This window comes from Fringilla coelebs, assembly GCF_963513975.1.
Source record: "Fringilla coelebs genome assembly, chromosome: 7".
NCBI classification, from domain to species: Eukaryota; Metazoa; Chordata; class Aves; order Passeriformes; family Fringillidae; genus Fringilla; species Fringilla coelebs.
Genome location: NC_140035.1, coordinates 1,251,634 through 1,274,884, shown reverse-complemented (window position 1 = coordinate 1,274,884; position 23,251 = coordinate 1,251,634). Strand labels below are relative to the sequence as shown.

At 51.5% G+C, this 23,251-nt stretch overlaps 1 protein-coding gene across 4 annotated transcripts in view; it reads left to right on the top strand.

The window, feature by feature from the left end:
• Positions 1-1,563: 1,563 nt before the first annotated feature.
• FMNL2 (formin like 2) overlaps positions 1,564-23,251 on the top strand; it is a 115,334-nt gene continuing 93,646 nt past the window's right edge. For all 4 annotated transcript variants that reach the window (XM_084209522.1, XM_084209521.1, XM_084209523.1 and 1 more), the window contains exon 1: positions 1,564-1,752. In XM_084209522.1, the coding sequence (XP_084065648.1) occupies positions 1,636-1,752 (117 nt within the window). In that variant the 5' untranslated portion in view covers positions 1,564-1,635. The remainder of the gene's footprint in view (positions 1,753-23,251) is intronic.

The following is a 23,251-nucleotide window of genomic DNA, read 5'->3' as shown; positions in this document are numbered from 1 at the left end:
TTAACAAAGCACTTTGTGAAATCCTGAGCCGGTCCTGGGGCCTGCAGAGTGGGAAATCCACACCTTTGGCATCACTCGGGATCCCAGGCCACGTCCTGGTGCTCTGTGGGCAAGGTGGGCAGTGAGCCAGCACAAGGAGTTCCTCCCCATCCCAGTTATGGATGTGTGACTTTTTTTTTTTTAATTGGAACTAGCCCATTTAATTAGTAGTGGGTTTAAGCTCACAGGGAGCTGTGTGCCTGTCACTTGCATGGATTTCCCCTGCAGGACTGCGTGTGCTGCCATCCAGGATTCCCAGCACGTTGAGTCTGCGGCACTTCCTAAGCCCTGCCCCTGGCACAACCCTTATCCCAGAGAATGGAAATGAAGGAATGGTCATTTTCCAAACTAGGATGCTTATCCTTTTGCTTTTGCCCCCAAATTAATCTCCACGTGGATAGTTTCCATGGCCAGGAGCAGAGGCAGCAGCGCCAGTGTTGTCCTGAAGGTGAGAGCTGAGTGAAAATCGTTCTTCCCTGGAAGGATAATGGGATGCTAATAGGGGACAGTGGGAAATGGATTGGTGGGGCTGACAGGAGGGAATGAGGTCTTGGATTTGGGATTTAACCAGATGTCAGTGAGGACAGCAGAGTCACCAAATGGGCTGATGGCATCTCCCAGGGTCAGGGCTCCAGGCTCCTGTTTCCTGAGCAGCCCTGCGTTCCTGGGATGCTGAAACCCTGCCTTGGAGGGAACTTGCAGGGAACGCTGAAGAAATGGGGGATCATACCTGAGGAACGGGCAGGTTTGATATGCTGGGGAGGATGAACCTCCTGAGTACACCCAGGCAGCTCCAGCTCGGGTAGGGATGTGTTGGGGTGGTGAATTCAATCCTGATTTCCCTCACTCAGAATGAGGGCTGGGGGACCAAGTCCTTGGCCACCTGCAGCCTTTTTGGCGAGCAGCAGGCCACGGCTTTCCACAGCAAAGGTCTAGAGTTAATCACAGCATCCCAGAATCCCAGACTGGTTTGGTTTAAAGGGACATTAAAGCCCATCCAGTGCCACCCCTGCCATGGCAGGGACACCTTCCACTGTCCCAGGCTGCTCCAAGCCCCGTCCCACCTGGCCTTGGGCACTGCCAGGGATCCAGGGGCAGCCGCAGCTGCTTTGGGCACCCTGTGCCAGGGCCTGCCACCCTGCCAGGGAAGGATTTCTCCCGAATCTCCGCTCTCCCCCTGCCCTCGCTTAAACCATTCCCTGCGTCCACTCATTCCCGGCCGGTGCCGGCGCGGCCGCCGAGGCAAAACGGAGGCGGCGGGGTCTCCCCCACCCCTTTCTCCCCTTTTTCCACTCTTTTCCACCCCTTTCCAGGCATTCCAGCCCTCGCCCGCGTTCCTCCCCCGGCCGGCGGCGGGACTACGAGTCCCATGGCGCCGCGGGCCGGGGGCGGAGCGGGGCTTTGTGCGGGCGGCATGCGGGGGAGCCGCAGCCGGGGCTGGAGCCGGAGCCGGAGCGAGCCCGCCCCGGGGGGAGGAGGGCGAGGGCGGCGAGCCATGACGGGCGGCGGCGCCGCGGAGCGCCCGCGGTGGTAGAGGGCGAGCGCGGGGCGCGGAGCCCGCCCGGCGCGGGGCGCGGAGAGCGCGGAGCGGCCGCCATGGGCAACGCGGGGAGCGTGGACGCGCAGCAGACGGAGCTGAGGGCGCACAGCGTCCCCCTGAAGCTGCCCATGCCCGAGCCCGGCGAGCTGGAGGAGCGCTTCGCCGTGGTGCTGGTGAGCGCCGGCCCCATTGTCTGCGGGCAGCGCGGAGGGGCCGCCGGGGAGGAGCGCGGCGGGGGAAGGGGGGAGCGCCGCAAAGTTGGCTCGGGAGCCGCGGCCGGGCACAGGTGGGCTCGGCGGGGCGGTGCCGCCCGCGGGACGGGGCCGCGGCTCCTCTTTGTCTCCGCAGCCCCCCGAGGGCCGCCGTGCCCCGGCCCGGGCGGCTGCCGGGGCCGGGTCGGGCAGCGCCGGCGGAGCGCAGCCCGCGGGGAGCGGGAGCGGCTCCGCCGGGGACGCTCCGGGGACAGCCGCTCCTGCTCCGCCGGGGACACCCCGCTCCTGTGCCCCCCGGGACACCTCCGCCTTTCTCCTCCGGGGGACGCCGCCGTTCTTTTTGCCCGGGCCACCCCGCTGCCGTCCCCCCCGCCGGGGGACACCGCGGTCCTTTCTCCCCCGGCCCATCCCGGTGCTGCCCCGGGTGCGTGCGGGCCAGCGGGGGTTTCGTTTCGGCAGCACGGACGGGTCGCTGCTCTGTGAGATCAGCTCTGCGGGAAGGAAGGGCTGAGCTTTCCCTGGGCAAAGCTCCCGCTGCTTTGGGGTACCCAGGCAGCGCGGCTCCGTCTCTTTTCTGCCGTGCTTTTTTTACTGGGAGCCACGTTTGCGTGTGGAACGGGAGCTGGGGGAGGAGGGCAGCGGCTCCATGTGCGTGCCATGCCCTGCGCTCGCTGTAGAGCCACGGGGAGCCCGGAGCTGCCGGGGTAATTCCCGTCCCGCATCCCAGGGCCGCCCCCCCGCTCCCTGAAACGCTCCCGGCGCTGGGCGAGGATTCACAACTGGTGTGTGTTGGGGATTATTTCTGGTTAGACCCAATTAGATTATCATGTCTAAGAAAAGAATAAGCCTATTCAGTCAGGAACCCCCACTGACGAGCCAAATGGCGAGTGAGATGTTACGATTATTAGGCACAGTGGAAAAAAGCCTGGTGTCGCGTTGCTCTTGTCGGGGAAAGCCGGGGTCGTGTTGGCGATGGGAGATGCTCCCACAGGCAGCACATGGCTCAGAATCCGGTCTGGATTCATCTGTGACTACCAGAGGGGCTCCTGGCTCCGTCTGCCTGCGTGGTCTGCGGGAGGAAATCGGTGGGTTTGGGTTCGGGGATGGTGATGGATGGCATCTGTAAGAGGCAGAGACGTCATTTGGGGCAGCCTTAGAAACGTGTAACGTAAATACGGGAGATAACAGCACCCAGCCTGTCATTTCCTGGGGTGCTCGGAAGGTTTTAGAAGATGGACTTCAATTAAGGCTGCGAGGATGAGTGCTGCAGCTTTGCTGGAGGGAGAGGCTGGCCATGCAGGTGGGCAGTCTGTACAAATGTGGTGTGGGATGATTTTTCCCCCAGTGATCTCTTCTCCCACTGGGAGAAGCTGGAAGAAGAGACTCAAACAGCCCCAAAAATCACCTTTGTGCTGTTCTTGCAGCCAGCTTGGGATGACTGGTGTTGCTGCAGCTTCCAGGAAATTTCTGACCAATTCATGAAAGAATAAATTGCCAGGCTGTGATTATTTTGTTTTCTCTGTGGCTCTGAGGGAGAGATGACTGTGCCACTGGTCATACCCCAGAATGGGGTAGGCTGGAGAAGTGCAGGGATTAACGAGAAAGGAATGATTAGGGGAAAAACTATGAGGAATATTTTCTGTGGGGAGAGAGGATTAATCAGAAGCAGGGAGTCTGAAGAAGGAGATGCTGAAGGTTATAAGACTAAATCTCACCTTCTTTATGTGCTGTCTTAAGAAATTAGCCTGGCACAGGTGTTGCTGGCACACTCAGAGCCCTGGTGAGGTCCCGAGGGCTGTGCTGACAATACCAATTTCCAGATCTCTGATGAAATTCCCAAGGCTGATCTGGACGCTGATGAACAGGGTGAGTGGCTGTGTGCAGGTCTCCCTCCTCACACTGGGGGGTTGTGCCCATTCCTGTCTGGGAGAGGTCCCTCCTGTGTGTTTGGAAGTTTTGTTCTCTGCCCTTGTGCAGAGCAGGGAGCCCTGGCCCTCCAAACCACGAGGGGAGCATGCTTGCCATGATTTCACCATGAGTGCCATGACACCAAATGCTTTATTTTTTCCACCTCAAACGCGCTGTCGTGAGCTGCTCCAGCATCTCTGGAGTCCCTTCAGCAGGGGATGCTGTGCCTGGAGCTGATGGATGTGTGCCAGCTGTAGTTTGTGGGGCTGTCAGAGGGTTTTGTGTCGAGAAAGGGCTCTGCTGTGGTGGTTTGTCTGCCTCGAACATGCACCTGGTCACCTCGAACACACACTGTCACCTCAAAGACACCTGGTCACCTCAAACACCCATGTGGTCCCCTTGAACACACACTGCCACCTCCCTGCCTCCTGATCCTCCCTGAGGTGCATAAATTGCAGGGGATGATGGGCACTGCTCCAGGTCACGTTTTTTGGGTGAAGTTCTCAAATCTTGTGCTCCTTGTGCCCTCAGCGTTCCCGAGGATGTCCTGAGCCCACGGAGGGACAGGGATGTCACTGGCTGTGTCACTCTCGTGGTCTGTTGGGCAATAATCAGGGTTTTCCCCGTGGGTCTGTGTCTCCTGGGGCTGTTTTGGGCACTGCTGTAGTAAATGTGCTGCCGTGGTTGGTGTGTTGAGTCTGTGCTGGTGGGGTCTGGGCTCTGTGTGTGTGTGTTCCAGGAGGATGTGTTTGATGTGATGTACTTCAAGGAGAAAATGTGGAGGACAGCCCAAGAGAGATCCAGGTTTCAGTCTGCAAGCTGTGTTGTTCCTTCTGTCCTTCAAGCTGATGTGAATTCTCCCCTTTTCCTGTGAGGTAATTCCCTTCCTCTCAGGGTTACACCAGAATGTGAACTCCAGGGAAGCAGAGGTGTGGTTCTGCCACCAAGTTCCCAGTTTGGCTGTGCTGGGTCTCAGCTCTGCCTCTGGCTCTGAGCTTCCCAGCACTGGCACATCCCCTTGGGGACACCCCAGCCTTGTCCCTTCCCCAGTGCTCTCTCCTCTCAGCTGTGTGGGATCTTTCCCTATGGACATGTGGGCATAAATGCTGAATTCTGGTGAGCACCCCAGGTCTGCTGAGAGCAAACCCCAGTTCAGCAGCCCAGGCAGGGCTGCCAGAGGCATCCCTAGACAGGGTGGCACCGGAGCTGGGAGCTGTGGGAGCCAGTCCCAGCTCTGCAGCTCCTGCAGCAGGGTGGTCTCCCTGAACCCTGCACGGGGCTGCACGTTTGCAGATGCCACGTGGTTTGGAGGAAGCAGCCAGGCCGGGCTTGGCAGGGGAAATCGCTGCCTAATGAGCTGTGATTGACATAATTTGACTGCTGGATTACAAATCTGCGGTGAGGTTAACAGGAAATATCCTCTTCCCCCTCCCAGTGGGGTTTGGGTGCACAAAGGGCTCCTCTGTGCCCGCTGCTCTGGGGTGGAGGGCTCGGCCAGAGGGTGAGGGGGTGTTCTGCCATCCCCAGGTGAGGCACCTACCTGTTCCTGCTTTGCCCACAGCAGCAGCTCCCTTCTGCTGGAATTCCCTTCTTGCCCCTGGATTTCGTCCCAGCGTCGTTCTCCATCCCAGGGAAGGCAGCTTGAGTATCTCCTGCTGAAGAGCTTGGAAGCTCAGTGTGAAAACTCTTAATGTTTCCCAGCTGTTCTCCTTCCTCATTGTCTATCAGATACATTAGGCATTGTTTTATAAAAGATATACATACATATATATATATATATATGTATGGTTTAGGGTCTGCAAATCGTGACAGAGCACGAGGGGGCTGCAGGAGATATCTGTGGGATAGGATCAGCCTCCCTGCTTTGTGGGGCACTGGGTTCCTTGTTGTGATCCCTGCATTTAACAGGATTCCCTTGGGATGGATTAGAGTTGAGATCCTGGAACACCTGATGCAGGTGGGAGCGGTCCTGGGAGGTGAGAGACGCTGAGGTGGCTTTGGGAATCTTGAGGAAAGTGAGATTTCTGAAATGCAGAACCCAAACAGACCTGTGGGGTTTCCTTGTTCGGGCCTCAGCTCTGACAGGCTCCTGCTGCTGGAGATTTTCCTCAAGGTCTCGTGAAGGGATTGGGCCAGTGACACTATTGCTTGAAGAAACAACCTCATAAATCACATGGTTAAATGTATATATTTCACAGGGGTTAAATGTACAGCAGTGCCTGGTGGTGACACTGCTGCCCAGCTGCTTTGTCACTCAGGGGATGGATGGCATTTGTAAGTTTTTCCACCCAGACATCACCGGAGAACATTTTTGTAGAACTGATTTTTTCCTTTGAGTGTCTGGAATATGAGGGTACTGTGGTGGGTATTTAGCTGGTGGCAACCTTGCTAAAATTAATTTCAGCTCCTGGAAACCTGCAAGACTTCTAAAATGGCTGGGCTGATGTAGATGCATATATTTTTTGGTATACCATTTTTCCATGCCAAATAATCCTATTAATTTGGATGATGGTGGAGGGATGAACCCTCCAAATTACACATTAAATGTTGTTTAAGGTGAACAACAACAGGTCAAGCAAACCCTCTGCCTTTACCTTTTACCTGTCCCATCCTCTTTCCTCAGAGCATCGAAGCTTTATCAAACATCTCTATCAACTTCCTTAACCTTGTGGGAGAGATAAAGGGGTTTTTAGGATTTTTGTTTTGTCTGCAGGAGCAAGGTCGTGCAGGAGTTGGCCCTGAGGTGTGAAATGCTCTTTTGTGAGCTACTCCATGTCCTGGGTGATGCTGAAGAAAGAACTGAGAGGTGCAGGATGAAATTCAGAGTTTACAAGGTGATCTGAAATCAGTCAGTGGCTCTTGAGTAGTTTCTGATTGGTGATTGAATGACTTGAAGCCACGGGTGGCTGCCCTCAGTATTTCATTTCAAAATCACTTCAGCTTTTCCTGCTGCATGAGGAGGTATTAAAGTGCACAGAAACTTCTCCCCCTGAACTGTGAAACTCAGCAGATAACAAACACAAACCAAAATGTTTGATTTCCTCCTGTGTTTCCAGAAGCACATTGCTGTTTTTACTGTATTTTGGGATTGCTGGACAGAGACTGTGAATCATTCAGGCAACTTCTAAAGACTCCAGCCCCTTTTGGAGTAAAACATCCATGTGAAGGTGTGCATGGTAATTACCAGCCCTGTCCTGTGTTCGTGTGGCTGCTTTGGAGAAGGGGAGTGGTTTTCCCTGATGGAGTTTTGGGTTTTCCCTGCTGGAATTTTGGGTTTTCCCTGCTGGAATTTTGGGTTTTTCCCTGCTGGAGTTTTGGGTGCTCCTTCCAGCTGCAGAAGGGATTGGGCATGTGGGATCCATGGGTTCCATGTGGTATCAGTACCACCCCTGTCTCCACAGGGTCCAGGCAGTTTCCTGCTCCCATTTTGAGTCCAGCACCTGCTGAAGAAATGATTTTTTCTGCCCAGTCTGTCAGAGGAAGTGCTTTAAATCTGCCCCCTTGATCTGGGGCTGAGGGGGTGATGACCCTGCAGGAGTAGCTGGTTTTATTTTCCTCCTTATTTCTAGCTCTGGGTCCATCCTAAAATGAAACCAACCTTTGACATTCACTTTCTAATTTTAGTTTGCTCACTGAGGGACAAACCTTGTGCCATCCCTGCCTTTCCCTCAAACACCCTCTGACTTTGGAGCTTTCTGCTCATTTTTTCCAGGCTGTTGCTGTTCTTCCAGCTCGGTAGCTGGAAGGGGGAATGAGCACAGCCCAGTGCTCCTTTGGAGGTGGGAAATCCCTGGGACTGGTTGCACTTTTGCTTTTGCTTTCCTTAGCTGAGCCAGCCGTGGTTTGTGACATGGTTTGTGACATGGTTTGTGACATGGTTTGTGAGGCTGGCTTTGGCTGGTGGCAGTGGGGAGGTGGCTGGGAAGGGTCTCTGGGGCAGGGCTCAGGTGCTCCAGGGCCACCAGCACTGCTGTGCCCAGCTGAAAGGGCTGGCACTGGTGCCCACTGTGGATTTTGGGCACAGGCAATGTAAAATCCCCTGGGTTGTGCTGCAGGTTCTGCTGCACGGGTTGTTGTCGGGCTTGGTGATGTTCAGCAGGAGAGTTTGGTGCCCCTTTTGCACCAAAACCATTCCAGGGTGCTCCAAGCCCTGTCCAGTCTGGCTTTGGACGCTTCTAGGGATCCAGGGGCAGCCACAGCTCCTCCCCACCCTCCCAGGGAGGAATTCCTTCCCAATATCCCACAAACTTGGGAGACATTAAGGGCAGCCCTGGGGGCTCCTGCTGCCATCACCAACCCCTTCTGCCCCTGGACCACCAGGACACAGCCTCTGAAAGGGCACGAGGCCAGAGTGACAGAATCCCAGCATGGCCTGCCTTGGAGGGGACCCTAAAGCCCGTCCAGTGCCACCCTGCCACGGCAGGGACACCTCCCAGTGTCCTGTCCAGCCTGGCTGGGACACTGCCAGGGACCAGGGGCAGTGTCTCTGGGAATAGCCCAGATTTCTGGGATTCTGTGACCCAGAGCCAGCCCTGCCTCTCTCCTGGGTCTGGCAGGGCAGGCTGGCACCCGGCTGTGCCCGCAGGAATCCGTGTTGGAGCCCTGGCACCCCGACCTGCTCTGCTCTCCCCAGCACGAGCTCATGAATTATGCAGCACATGCTAATGCGGCAGCACTTCAGCACCAGCTGATTTTTAAGCATCTGGGCTGCCTCTTGGCTTTGAGTTAAGCACTTTCTGATCAGGATCCAAGCACTGCCCCGTGCAGGAAGGCAGACACGGGAAGGGATTGCTTTTCCTGCTCCCTCTCCGTGTCCTTGGAAGGTGTGGGGACAGCGGCAGGCCGGAGCTGTGCCTCTGGAGGGTTTTTCCTACCTCTGCTGGGAGGTGTAAATGGGATTTTTCTTTGGTAAGCAGAAGATCAGTGTTTAAAAGCAGCAGGGCAGTTTGCAGTGTGCTTGCAGGCAGTGCTGGTGATCCGGCTGCTGAGGACTTCTGTGGTGAGCAGCGTGCAGCCACATTTGAGACAAACTCAGCTGGATTATTGTTTTCTTTGTTTGGAAGAGTCCATTTGGGAATTCGGGATGGGAAATAAGTGACACCAGCTTGTTCCATTTGATTTATATTTGGGTTAGAGAAAATCTCTACCCTGGGGCCAAAGGGCTTAGGCTGGTCAGGTAACAGCTCTTGGAGCTGCTGGTGCTTAAAAAGTGGGAATTTCCCGTTTATCACATCCTGGTTTCGGTTCTGGAGGGTTGAGCAGGTTGCCATCACTTCATGTGCTCACACCAGCTGGCCCCAGGGTTGTGCTCTTGCCCACGTGGTTGCTGGGAAATGCCAGTTAGTTCTGCTCCAGTTTAGGTTGGATTTCAGGGAAAGGCTCTTCCCTCACACCATGCTGGGCACTGAGAGCTCCAGGAGCTCCAGGAGCATTTGGACATTGCTCCCAGGGATGCCCAGGGTGGGATTTTGGGATTTTGGATCCGTGGGTCCCTTCCAGCTCAGGAGATTCCCTGACCCTGTGATGGTGAAAGGTCTGTGATGTTTTCACTCACAGCTCCGGCCCCCATCCTCTCTGTAGCTCCCAACGCCCAGAATTCCGTCTGGAGATGCTGGAAAACACGAGCATTAATCTGTGCAGGCTTTCCCTCTTCCTAAAGCGACGCCTTTCTGGAGTGTTTCATGGCACAGAGTGTTGGCTAATGTATAACTTGTATATGCTGGGCTCTCGGTGACATATTGCAGAGCTGCAGCGTGTGCTGGGTTTCAATTCAGCCCGGGATCTCTTTAACAAAACAAGTGTTTGTCTGCGGGGACTGCGCAGCCTTAAACATACATTTGGGGAGGATATTCATAAAGCACCAGAATGGGGGCATTGTCCTGGCCCTGAATGCTCCTCACATGAGAGCTGGGCTCTGCTGGACCTCCAGGGCTCTGCCTCAGCTCTGCAGAGCGGCTGCGTGTCCCGGCTCGGGGGCTGGAGCCGCGCCCGGCGCTTCCCGACGCTGGGGACACCTCGGCACGGGAACTGGGAGCTGTCCTGGGAACTGGGAACTGCCCTGGCCACTGGGACAGCGCTCCCAGGCCTGGGCTGGGCCCCGGGGAGGGATCCCGTGGCAGGAAGATCCACAGGAAAGCTCCCAGAGGTTGTGACTTCCCTCGTCACGTTGAGCAGCGCGGAGCGGGGTTAACCATGGACAGGACACGGGAATGGCTCCCCAGAGGGCTGGGGTGGATGGGATTTTGGGATTTTGGGAAGAAATTCCTGGCTGGGAGCATGGGCAGCGGCTGGAAGGGGTTTCCCAGAGAAGCTGTGGCTGCCCCTTGATCCCTGGAGCTATTCCAGAACAGCTTGGAGCAGCCTGGGACAGCAGAAGGTGTCCCTGCCCATGGCTGGGGTGGCACTGGATGATCCTTCATGTCCTTTCCACCTGAAGCCCCTCTGGAATTCTGTAGCTGCTTTCAGAGGCTGTGTCCTGGTGGTCCAGGGGCAGAAGGGGTTGCTGGCGGCAGCAGGAGCCCCCAGGGCTGCCCCTGGTGTCCCCACAGTTTGTGGGCAGGTCTGGCCACGCTCCCCACGTGGGTGTTGGCCAAGGGCAGGAGTTGCTCCAGGACAGAACGTTCTTGAGCCTTCCAGAATCATGTGTAGAGGATTTAGATTTTGTAATGTGTGTCTGGCTGTTGTGAGAGATACCTCAAAAAGTGCAAAAATTGTTTTTCCCCCTCTTTTTCTTTTTAACATACATTGTTTGGCCAGAAATCCTTTACTATAAAAGGACTTGGGGCAGCTCTAGAGTGTACATCTGTTCCTTGTTTGTCTGCAAAATGACTGTACAGTGGAGGCCAAAAGCAGAGAATAGAGGGTTGTACAAATTGGCAAAGTTGCTGAAGTCTTTCAGAAGCCAGTAATTACAATGAAGAAGCAAATTGTTCAATCCAGAAATCCTGGTTGTTCATCCGTCCAGCATCCTGGCATGTCCCCCTGTGGCTCCCCTTGTCCTGCTTTCCAGAGGACAGACAAACATCCCAGTTCCACCTGGTCAGGTTTGGGGCTGGCTGGGTGGCACCGTTATCCAGAGGGCCTGGGAAGGGATGGAAATGGCCTGGCTGAGTTCATACAGCACTTTTCTGACAAAGGTTCCCAATGATTTACTGTGTTTGGGAGTGCTTCAAAGGCCTCTCTGCCCAGCTCCGAGCCTTGCAAGTGCAGATGATCAAATAAATTAACCATCACAAATATTTAACTTAAAGCCTGCTCAAACAGGAGCTTTGATGTTGAGAGTGTGTGTGGGAGCCTCTGTGTGGCTGTGCGCTCTCCCGGGGATATTGGGTGAACATTGAATTTGTCTCTTCTCTCAGATACAAGAAGCCTAAAGCTGGAAATGTAAATAATAATTAATTACCTTTATTATTCCCCCTCCATGGGCAGCAGGTTGGGGTACAGCCCTGGGTGGCACTGGGATGAATTATGGCACAAGGAGTTTTCCTGGGAAGCTGATGGAAAATGGACTGAGCAGGGCAGTCACACTTTTCAGCACTGCAGGGTTGGCCGTGCCATCCCTACAAAAAACTTTGGCTCAGGGGTGATTTTTCATGGCATTGGTGCCAGGTGTTGCTTGGTGGCCACAACTCTCCAGGTAACCAGAGTCCCTTTGATGTCAGGATAATTATTCCTGGATCGAGCCAGGATTGTTGGGTAATTAATTGAATCCTTGTGCGATAGCAGCTGCTTACAGGTAGCTGGGCTGGATGGCCGTGAGTTGTTGGCTGAAAATTGCAGCTCCCTGGAATAGTCTGGGAGTTGTCAGATCTTCCCAGTGATCAGCTCGCAGGGAATTGTGTCTGAGAGCTCAGCTCCGCTCCGTGGCAGAGCTTCAGCTGCAGATCCCTGTTCTCTTGATCATCTAAATGAGTATCTGAGTGAGGCAAATGCACAATGTGCTTTTTGCTAAATGAAACAAGAACTTTGGTGCTTGACGGGCGTTTTTGCTCCATGAATTTTTCAGGAGCCTCTGGCGGTGCTGTGGAGGAAGGAAAGGAGTGAGAGGGGCTTGGAGCAGCCTGGGATGGGATGGGATGGGATGGGATGGGATGGGATGGGATGGGATGGGATGGGATGGGATGGGATGGGATGGGATGGGATGGGATGGATGGGATGGGATAGGATGGGATGGGATAGGATGGGATGGGATGGGATGGGATGGGATGGGATGGGATGGGATGGGATGGGATGGGATGGGATGGGATGGGATGGGATAGGATGGGATGGGATGGCCTTTAAGATCCCTTCCCACCCAAACCATCCCAGTGTTCCATGATTCCGTGCCTGAGCAGACAATGAAGTGCACAAAACACCGTGGGGAAAACACTCTGCTTTTGAAATGTTGTTTTTTATCTCCTTTAATACCAGACCCTGTGGTACCCGGGGTAGTCAAGGGTGTTTTCCTTGTTGTGCTGACCACACTCAGGAGAAGTGAGAGATTCAGTGACCCAGGTCAAATGGCAGAAGAGTGGGGCAAGAGGAATTTAGGAAGCTGAGTCTCAGGCTTGGTGTGGATTAGAGGGAAGTGACCTTTCAGCTCAGCCCACGCAGGGGTTTCCAGGGTCAGCTCAGGGCCTGGTGACCTTTTCTCCTGTCTCAGGCCTCTCTTGCTCCCTCTGAGTCTGCAGAAGCTTTGGGGCCATTCCCAGCTCTCCCATCACTTGGTATGGGGGCAAGAGGTGTTTTCCAGAAATAAATCTGTGTGTATTCCTGGAAGTGCAGCCTGTTCTGAGCAGAAGGCAGGTGGGCTTTCTCCCTGCTAGGGAATGATTCTGTCACATTTAAGTGCTTCAATGAGAACATAAAAGGAATTGTGCAAGAGTTCCCATGAGCTGAGTCCTTCCCTGCTGGTCCCTGTTCAGGATCCTTCAGCAGCCAGGGGGATGCAGATCAATTCCTGGATGTCAGAAAACCTCTGTTTTCTCCTGCGTCCTCGGGTATGGCAGATCCAAGGTACCTGGAGCTGGATTTGCAGGGCAGAGGAGGAACTGGGATACCTACAAACACCAGCGAGGCAAAAATTGATTAAGCATGAAATTCTTCTCTGGCAGTGAATTCTCTGCTGGCTCGGGGACAAAAGGTTGCACAACTGAAAGGGAAAAGGAATTTTATTTGGAAAGCTCAGAGCTATTGTTTGTTTGGTTTTGCTGGTGTTTATTTTCTGTCTGATGGCAGATCTTTGTTAAAGGTGAATTATCCCTTCTGTGTAGCAAGTGGAGTGAAAACAGCCCCGATGCACTTGTAAGGCATTCAGGGAATTGTTGGAATTGTTAGAATTGTTTGAGGTGCTCTGAGGAAGTGCTTGGGGATACTTGAGGTGCAAGAACCCGTGTGGAGCAGAGTATTACTTGTGTGCCTTGTTCTGGTATTGAAACGGCCCAGACAGCACATAAATAAATGTACAGATGCACTGAAACATCACAAATAATACCTGTTGTAATATTTTGAGTTTAACCTAAAGGCTTATTGGGTACCACGTCCCAGCTGCTGCTGCTGTGCCAAAATATTTCATGGAAAAGATGTGCAGTGAGAAAAGCACCTCCTCTTTAAACTGGGAAAATGCAGATTTGGATTTATTCCATCCCAGAAACAGTGGGTTTGGGAATGTCTTGTCAAGAAGATGTTCCTGCTGTGACAGCTCAGGGTCTGTCCCAGGGCCACCCATCCCTGGGCTCACATTTTAACTCTTTTTAGCCATGATTTCCTGCTCAGGGCCTTCTCCCACAGAGATACCAGGCAAACAGGGGGGCCTTCACTGTGTGTAGCCAAAACACTGAGCCAGGGCTGGCACCGGGCTGCCCTTATCCCACTGACCTTGTGCTGGGGATGCCACATCCATGGGCACGGCTGCTGCTCCTCTGGGAGCTCAGGAATGACCCAGTTTTGTTTTCCAAGGTGCCTCAATTCTGGCTGTTTCCTCCTCTTTTCAATCAGCAGAGATTTTTTGGTTTCTGCTCATTCCCTCCATCAGCAAATTTCGGGTGAAAACTTCCCCTTTCCTCCGGGGAGCTGGAGGCAGCAGCTCCTGCAGCATCCCAGTGCCCCACGAGAATGACAACAACCACAATAATAACAGTGATAAAGGCTTCAGACAGTGATTAAGAGAGCAGATTTATGGATTTTTCTGGCCAGCCTCCATCCTTGGAGATGTCTGTGCGGGTCCTCCCCTGGGGGATGGTGTCCAGCCCGGGGTGGGGGGTGACCCTTGGCCAGGGTGGTGTTTGTGGTGCTGTCCCTGCCCCATCCCTGGCTCCGTGGACATTCCAGGACATTTCCAGCCCAGCTGTGGGAGCTCAGCCCTCTCCGTCTGCTCGTGGCTCTCTCTCAGGCATTTGGAACTTCGTGGGAGGGAATGTGGCTGGAGAAATATCAACATGCCACGAGCAAATCCACCTCATTAGGGAGCAGGGTTTAACATTTTTTTGCATTTGTGGGAGGCTGAACTGTGGTGTTTGTGTGCTTGGGGTGGAGGAGGAGGGATCTGTGTGCTCTGTCTGGATAATGGGGGATGGAAACCCATCAGAGTGGGGAAGATGGGGAAAAGGAAAAAACCCCAAAGGCTGGGTTTGCTGTGCCACAGCTGGAGGAAATCCTAGCTGGAAGCTGTGCTGGGATGCACAGGAGTGGCTGTGGGAGGTGATGCCAGCGGCAGGGATAGCTTTAGGTGGGATATTGGGAAGGAATTCCTGCCTGGGAGGAGCTGGGATGGAATTCCCGGAGAAGCTGTGGCTGCCCCTGGATTCGTGGGAGTGTCCAAGGGACACTGGAGCAGCCTGGGAGGTGTCCCTGTCCATGGCAGGGATGGATTGGGATGGGTTTAAGGTCCTTCTGACCCAACCCAGGCTGGGATTTCTCTCCAGGGAAAGCTGTGGTTTAAGGAGGGGGCATTTCCCTGTTCCACAGTTCCCTTGCCACAGTTCCCACGGTTCCCTTGAGGATGCCCAGCCTGTGCTGAGCCAATCTCTTCCACCAGGTTTTTATCATGTTAGGATTATTTATTAGGATTATTTTCCCACTCTCCATCTCCTGGTTTTTGACTGGAGCAGCCTTTCCCAGCAGCAGCATCTCCTGTTCCTGCCAGGGGAACCCAGCAGTGTCCTCACGTTGTTTCCTGGCGTGTTTTGATGCCATTTTCCCTACTTTCATGTCACATTTTGACCTCTGGAGGATGTCACCTATCCAGGTGTTAACCTAGTCCCTCAGTTCCCATGCAGCACAGGAACTCCTGTAAGATAAAAAGGGCTTTATTTTACTCCAAATGAAACAATAGCTGTGGTTACAAAGCTGTCTGAACAGACTGTTCAGGTAGTGCTTTACACTGGAGTCTTCCCTTCCTTCCCTCTGCTCAGTGCTCAACAGCTCAGCTCATATGAAAATAGAAAACTTTCTTCTTTTTTAAATTTAATTTTATTTTAATAGGCAACATCTTTTTCCCAGAGTCCCTGGGTTGTGGTAGCACCATATTGAGCAGGGGTTTATGTTACATGAACAACCATTTCGCTTGGTCATACCCAATTGCAGTTCTAGGCAGATTTTTACTGGCCTTTCACTTAATAGCTAAATCATCTGGAAAACAGATTGGAGTTTTTTATGTTGTGTGGGGTTTTTTCCTGAGGTGAAACCAGTCTGAAAATCACCATGAATGCTCTTCAGTATGCAGGGCTGGGGCGATGTCCCACCTCAGCGTGGGATACAGCAGGAACAGTTTGAGAGTTTTTAAAATTCAGGGTAATCAGGGCAGTGCCTTGATTTGGCTGGCAATGGCTGATCAAATGCCACAGATTGGTATTTTTTACCTTCATAGGAGAGCTTCCCTTTCCTTAAAGCAGCATTCCAGCCTAAAATAGGATGTTTTCAAGTCCCATACATCAAATCCTCAAAAATCCCTTTTAAACATCAAGCAATTCCTGATAACTTCTGAACCAGGACGCCAGGAGAAACCTCAAATGAGATTGAATAAACTCTATTATCCCAGTATTTGTGCATAAGATGAATGGAATAATGGGAAAAGCAGAGCTTTGTTCATGGATCCCATTTCTTCCTAGGAAATGAGTTGGGAGGGTGGAGTGGGATGGAGACAGTGCTTCCAGCAGGAGAATTGATGCTAATTGACAGCTCATGGATCAGCAGTTTTCCAAACAAAACTGAGGAGCAGGCAGCCTCACATTCTGCTGGGATTGGATCATTTGGAGTGGGAAATCCAGGCAGGAACAAAGCAGGAGCCCATTCAAGGATAGTATTTATATATTTATATACAGTATTTGGCACTGGAGTGGTTAAAAATCAGGAATTGAGTAGGATTTGGTGGTTTGGCAGATCAATGTGGGATGGTCAGAAATGCTGCTGCTAAAAAATCAGGAATTGAGTAGGATTTGGTGATTTGGCAGATCAATGTGGGATGGTCAGAAGTGCTGCTGCTAAAAAATCAGGAATTGAGTAGGATTTGGTGGTTTGGCAGATCCATGTGGGATGGTCAGAAGTGCTGCTGCCCCACGTCAGTCACGATTCTCACCCAACCAAAGGGATTTTTTTGTCTCTGGAAATGTCTTGTTTCAGGAGTGACTTCAGCTCTCCAAGTAAAGTGATATTTTTGTCTTTCTGTAGAAATATTAGAGCTGAATTCCAGCAGAGGTGTTGAGATTCATGAGGGATGGATGCCTGGAATGGGCATTAAATGGAGATGTTTTTATCTTAAATGTTGGTATTTAAGGGAGAGTTGTGTAATCTGATTTTTAGGAGGTGATGCAGGATAAGGGGTTGGTCCTGGGGAAGGAGCTGGGGATGAAACCAGACTTCCTTGATCCAGGGGTTTTTTGGGAAGACCAGACCTCCTTGTGGGGTGCTGTTTGCCAGGTTTTGTGTGCCAGGGGGCTACAGAGTGAAAAAAGTTCTTGTTGAACACAGAAAAGGCCAGAGAGTTTTAATTTTGGATTTTGTGACCCTGATAGAAGATGGAGCTTGGAGCAGCCTTTGCTGTCACCCTGAGGTGACAGCCCTGAGGTGACAACCCTTCCTCAGTGCAGTCCAGAGGGTCTGGTCCCCAAAATCCTTGGAGAAATGAATTTATCCCCCAGCCTGCCAGGGATCACCCAGGAGCACATGGATGTGAGAGGGAGAAGCTGGGATTGTCCTCCTCAGGATGGGGGTGCAGCAGCACCGTGGCTTTTCCCCTGAGCTGCTGCTGGGGATTTTTAAGGCTGGTAAAACCAGGGAAAAAGGGAATTCTGCTGTTCCCAAGCAGTGAATAACCTGGCAGTGAGGTGCCTGTTCTGTGTTGTTTAATGCTCACGTTGTTCATCCCTTGCTGCACAACTTGAGCAGTTTATTTTAAGGTTTGGGTTAGAATAGATTTGCTGTTGGCTCATCCTGCACGTTGAATTTCTCAGATTTATTGGTTTTAGACACCCTCTTTTCATTCTATCCCTTTGGTGTTTGGGAAAGGATATTTTCTTTCCCTTTTTGTGTGGCAGTGCATCCCTCCCTTCCCTCATGTTTTCCTCACCTTTTTGAGTGCTCAGGACTCTTGAGTTGTAAATATTTTGATGCCTGTTTGGATCTAGTTTGTGAATGCTGGAATAATTCATGTTTACTGTTGTTTGTGGCACCTCTCATCTCTTCATTTTCTCCATCCCAGCAGTTTATAGATTTTTTATTCTTTTATGCTTTAATCTGAAGATGGAGGAGTGTAGTTTGAAGTGTTTGGTGAGGCCAGTGTGGCTCCTGAAAATGCTCCTTTATTTTGTGTATTCCCTTCCCTTATCCACCTCCCTTCCAGTGGTTTTTTCCTTCTCCTTCTCCCTGTGATTCCATCTGCAGCTTTTTATTTTGTTGCTGCCTCCTTTAGTCTGGCCTCAGCTTCTTTTCCATAACTTAATCCTCCTCTGCCAAAATCAATCCAGTTTTTTTATGGGTTTTTTTTTTTTTTTTTTGCTTGCAGACAATATTATCCCTGGTTGTCTGTACTCAATATTCCACAGGTTTGCTTGCATGGCCCTTAAGTAGCTTAAGGATAAAAACAAGGATCATTTTCCAGTAATTTCCTGGGTGACTCAATTAAGTTTTAGTTGTTGCAGTAATTCAGTGCCAGGGTTATTTACGGCACAATCAGCCAGGGAGTCTCTGGAGTGTTCCTGGAGCTTCCCTGGATGGGAAGGAGCCACCAGAAAGGGACGGCTGTGACTTGGAATCATGGAAGGCTTTGGGGGGGAAGGGATGTAAGGATTTCCCAGTGCTACTCCCTGGGACACCTCCCCCTGTCCCAGGCTGCTCCAGCCTGGCCTTGGGCACTGCCAGGGATCCAGGGGCAGCCACAGCTGCTCTGGGAATTCCAGCCCAGCCAAGAATTCCCAATTCCCAGTATCCCGCTGGCAATGGGAATCCATCCCCTGTGTCCTGTCTGTCCTGTCCCTCCATCCCTTACCCAAAGTCCTTCTCTGAGGGATCTGCATCTTGCAAGTGCATCTGGAAATCCAGGATATTTTCCCATTTATAGCCAAGCCTCCCTCAGGCTGTGTTTTCCCAGTGGGCTGGGAGCTAGCAGGGAGCAGCTCAGGCAGGCAGAGCTGCTCTCCCTGCACCCTTCCTGTGGGATAAAACCCGGGCTGTCATTCCCTTTTTTTGTTGGAAACCCACTTCAACACAGCCCAATGTAAGGAGAAGTGGCTCTGGCCCGCAGATGTTGAGCATGAATCATGCTGCTTGTCTTTATGTCTCAGCTGGGGTGAACTCCTGGGCTGTGGAAAATAAAAAGGGGCTTTTTATTGCCTCGTTGTGGATGGATGCAGTGGGATGAGTGCTGGAGCACCCAGGATCCCAAAGAGATGAACCCAGCTTTGTGTTTGCCCTGGGTGCTTTGGACAGGGCTTTTCCTCCCCAGCATTCCCAACAGATGGAAATTCCCACAAATGGGGAATGGCTTGGCCAAGCACTCCCAGCAAGGCTCTTCTCTGCTTGCTTTGGAGGAGAAATCTTCATAACCTGCTTTGAAGGCAGGAGCACTGATGGCACACAACAACTGCAAAGCATCAATAATCATCTTTCTGGGCACTCATTTAGGGAATGGACTGCAAAAGCTTAGGAGGCCTGAAATCCTGGATGTTTCCAGGCTCAGCTTTCCCATTTGTTCGATGCTTTTGGGCCTCACCTGGTCCTTAAAGCAGGGCTTTGCCAGACCTAGACTGGTGCAGGGATAGGTGCATAAATATAAGCATCTATGATTAACAATTGATTATTTAATGCTTTTATTATGGCAGTATTTGGAATACTAACAGATGAGGATAATTAATCCAATTGAATGGGTGTCCTTACAAAAATAATCCTAGCAAATGTTTTTTCATGTAGCCTGAAACAGCAAAACACATGAAATCAATTTTAGTCTTTCAATTCCTTAGACTTCCACAACATCACCCCCAAATTTAGGCTTTTCAGGGCAAAATGCTCCATACTGAGAGCTGCTTATTGACTCTGCACTGGAATAAATCCTAATAAATTGTAATAAATCCTAGGGTTTGGCATTGTTGTGTAGACCCAGCTGTACAGCAGAAAATTGGCACCACAGCCTTGGTTTTGGAAGCAGTTTTTGGGAAAGATGGGACACAAGTGGTTAAGGACAAAATAAGAGAGATTCAGAGAAAAAGAAGGCATTATTTGGAGTTGTATTTATTTGTTGAGGCTTTGTGTGGTTTGGCCTGTTTGTAGAAGTGGGGCTGCTGGAGGGACACTTCCCTGAAGGCTGCTTTTTGTGCCTGTGGAAGGTGTTAATCAGGGAAGTGGAACTTGGGAAGGAAATTAATTTAATTGCTGTTCAGATTTTCGGCAGGGTGAGGGGAATAATCACAATAATTCCACTCAGCTGCAGCCCCTGGATGGCTTCTCTTGGCAGGGAACAGGTTGGGAGAGCACCTGAGTTCAAGGAGTTTCTGCACTCCGGGGCAGATTTTGCTGGGCTCCAGCCACTTTGGGACAAAAATTCCCCCATAATTAGGTTTATTCTCATCTGGCCATCTGTTGATGGAGCCTTCCCTGTGCTCCAGAGCCTCCTCTGGCTCCAGGGAGATCCTGGCTGGCCCTGAGCCCTTCTGGGAGCTGACAGAGAACTGAGGGGGGTTTAGTGCCCTGAACTGGGAGCAGCTCCCACAAGGGCTTTAGGACGGATTGAATTCACTGTGGACAAGGAAGGGCTCCCAGACACCCTGACAGGGAGTTAGAAACAGCTCAGGGAGACAAAGGAGCTTTTCCAGCCCCAGACTGCCTGGCTCTGCCTCCCTTGGCTTTTTGGGGATGCCAGGGCTCTTTTCTCTCCCTCTGCCACCTTTTAAGCTCTGGGTTTTCTGTCAAACCCAGCTCCCAGGCAAGGGGTACTTTTGGGGTGTTAACCTAATCCCATTTTTCAAAAAATGTCCTGAGCTTGGGGTGGAAATCTCTGTGCTGGTATTCTTTAAGTAAGGAAAACCAGGAATTTGGGAAGGTTTCACCTTCCTGATCCTCTCTGCCAGCCCCTAAGCCCTGCTCAGTTTGGGGGGAATTATATTCCAAGGGGCAGGAATACCATGCCTGTCCAGCTCACAGAAAACTCCCTGTGTGGGTTTATTTTCCTGGCAAATACTAGATCTGAACGTGCCTGGAAAACTCCTGCCCCTGGGAGGCTGGAGATGTATTTAATAATTGTATTTTAAAAAAATATTACATAGTTCTCTTTGCCATTGTTACAGAGACGTTTTATTCTCAGCTTCCAACTGAAGCTGAGCAGGGATGGATGGGATATTGGGATAGTGGGAAGGAATTCCTGGCTGGGATGGCATTCCCAGAGCAGCTGTGGCTGCCCCTGGATCCCTGGAAGGGCCAAGGCCAGGCTGGAACACCCTGGGATGGTGGAAGGTGTCTCTGCCATGGCAGGGTTGGGATGGGATAATCCTTAGTGTCCTTTCCAACCCAAACCAGTGTGGAATTCCATGATGGAATGTTTGACAGTGCTGTTGTTAGTTCATGGTGAGGAGCAAATCCTTCAGGAGCTGAATCCTGCACAGCTGCTCTGGCGGTGAATTTTGTTGGGAGCCCTTCCTGTGTTTTTGAGGGAATTCTCACAGCCTGAAGGCTGATACCAAACCTCCAGCATTCTTCCCTTTTCTTCTGTTTTGTTTTTAGTTGGAACTTCTCAGTTTCTTCCATAACCCTGGCAGATAAAAAAATCAGGGAAATAACAAAATCAGAGTTGGGTACCCAAAGGTTTTTTAGGTGATTAGAGAGAGTGATAATAATCATGGGATCATGGAATGGTTTGGGTTGGAAGGAACCTTACATCCCATGGGCAGGGACACCTTCCACTATGCCAGGTTGCTGAAAGCCCTGTCCAGGCTGGCCTGGAGCATTCCCAGGGATCCAGGGAGAGCCAGAACATCCCTGTGGTGTCACCTTCTCTCACCCAACAGGACATTATGACTTCCAAAATCCACATTCCGTGGAAGGCTGCTGGGCTCAGTGCTGGAGCTGCCTTCCTGCTGCCTGGGGATGGGACCAGCTGGGGCAGCCACCTGCTCTGAGCCTGGGCCAGCTCTGGGATTGTCAGCCATCCCTGGGATGGGATCACTGTCAGCCATCCCTGGAGCCACATTCCTGGGGGTCCTGGTTCCATGCCCCTGTCACCCCTGTGGAGCAGCAAAAGTGGTGGTGCCAGCCCAGAGCACTGGGAAAAAATCCTGTATTTCCAATTTTCAGGAGTAGCAGCAGGGCTTGGCATCAGTAGGGAATTAAAGCACTTACCCTAAATGAGTTCTCTCTCAAAAAAAGGTGAATTTAGGACATTTTGGGGGTGTTTCTTCATGCTCCCACTCAACAAGAGAGTGAAAAGCTTCTGTTAGCTAAATCTGAGTCTGGTTTTAGTGGTCCTTGATCCTGGTTTTACCATGGGATGAGCTGTGCTTTGGCCACCTTTTGTTTGTGACCATCAAGGAGTAAATTAACACTGCCCAGGGGGTCCAAACAAATTTTATTTTTCATATTCTTGTTACTGTTGGTACATCATCATCATCATCATCATCATCGTCACAATCATTATTATTATTATTGCTGTTGTTATTAATAATAATAACAGTAATTACTAATGATTATTATATATTCAGTTAATTTTTTGGGGTCTCAGCAATGATTTGAGGTGAGCCTCTCTCTTTCCCCAGGCTCTTGCAACACTCTCCCATTTTTTAGGACATGACAGATGATGGCACAGCACAATCCTTTTTTAATTATATCACTGTGTGTCTTACAACTCCAGACCTCTATAATAAATATTTTAGGCATGCATATGAAAGCTTTCTATATTCTAGCCCTAGAGTCAGATTTGTGTACATGCAACTCCTGATTTATTTTCAGGAAGGATGGAAATTCAGTCCCTGTGGTAGCTCCTCTTGAGTAATCAGCCTCATCCTGCATATTTCCTGTGTTTTCTTTTTTAGAAGAGCTCAATTTACATTTAATTTGTGCTCAGCTCTGTGTATATTCCTGGTCAAATTCTGGTTTGAGTTAACTTATGGACAGCTTGGCTGACGTCAGGAGGAGCTCTCCCTGGTTTGATGCATTTCTTGCTGTCAGTTTTGCTCACGGGGGCAGATCTCTGCTGTTTGCCATTACAAAGAACAGATGCCCCTCATTTCAGACCCAAATTTATTCCTGTCCCACACAGATCTGCTTTATGTCCTGTTATTGTTGCACTCCCTGCAGATGCATTTGTGGTGGGAGGTCAGGAATCAAGAGCTCGGGCAGTGCTGTGTGTTTAAATTTTGCACTCCCATAATATTAACAGTTTCTTACTTTCCTCTTTCCGTATTTTGCGTTTGGGGTTCTTAAACTCAAGAGAGAGCTTGGTTCAGCTTTGTGTGTTTGGGTTTGTCCTGTGTTTGGTCAAGGAGAAGGGGGAATGGATTGAAACTGGCAGGGGACAGGGATGGATGGGATATTGGGAGGGAATTCCTGGCTGGGATGGGATTCCCAGAGCAGCTGTGGGTACCCCTGGATCCCTGGCAGTGCCCAAGGCCAGGCTGGAGCAGCCTGGGACAGTGGGAGGTGTCCCTGCTGTGGCAGGGGTGGGATGGGATGGGCCCTAAGGTTCCTTCCATCCCAAAGCATTCCATGATTCCATGTGGTGAGGTATTTTTGGGTGCTGGGACGCATTTTGTCACTTTGCAGTGAGGTGGCTTTACAGCGTGGACTGAAGGCTGTTCCTGGCTGGGGCCAGATTACAGGGGTGTGAATAAATTTGGAATTCCACCTTCCCTCTTTGATCCCTGAATTCCATCCTGGAGTGAGCTGTGGTGCCACCTGTGTGCCCACGGGGATTGAGGGGATTGGGATGCACTGGCAGGGCCAGGAGCAGTGGGATCCTTCTCTCCTGCTTTTGGGGATGTGCCACCTCCAAACCTGCTGGCCCTGGGGCTGAAATCCAGCTTGTTTTCCTGCTGGGCTGCTGTGACCTGTGAAGGGCAAGCCCAGAAGGAATAACTCCTGAGTTGGGAGGGTAACA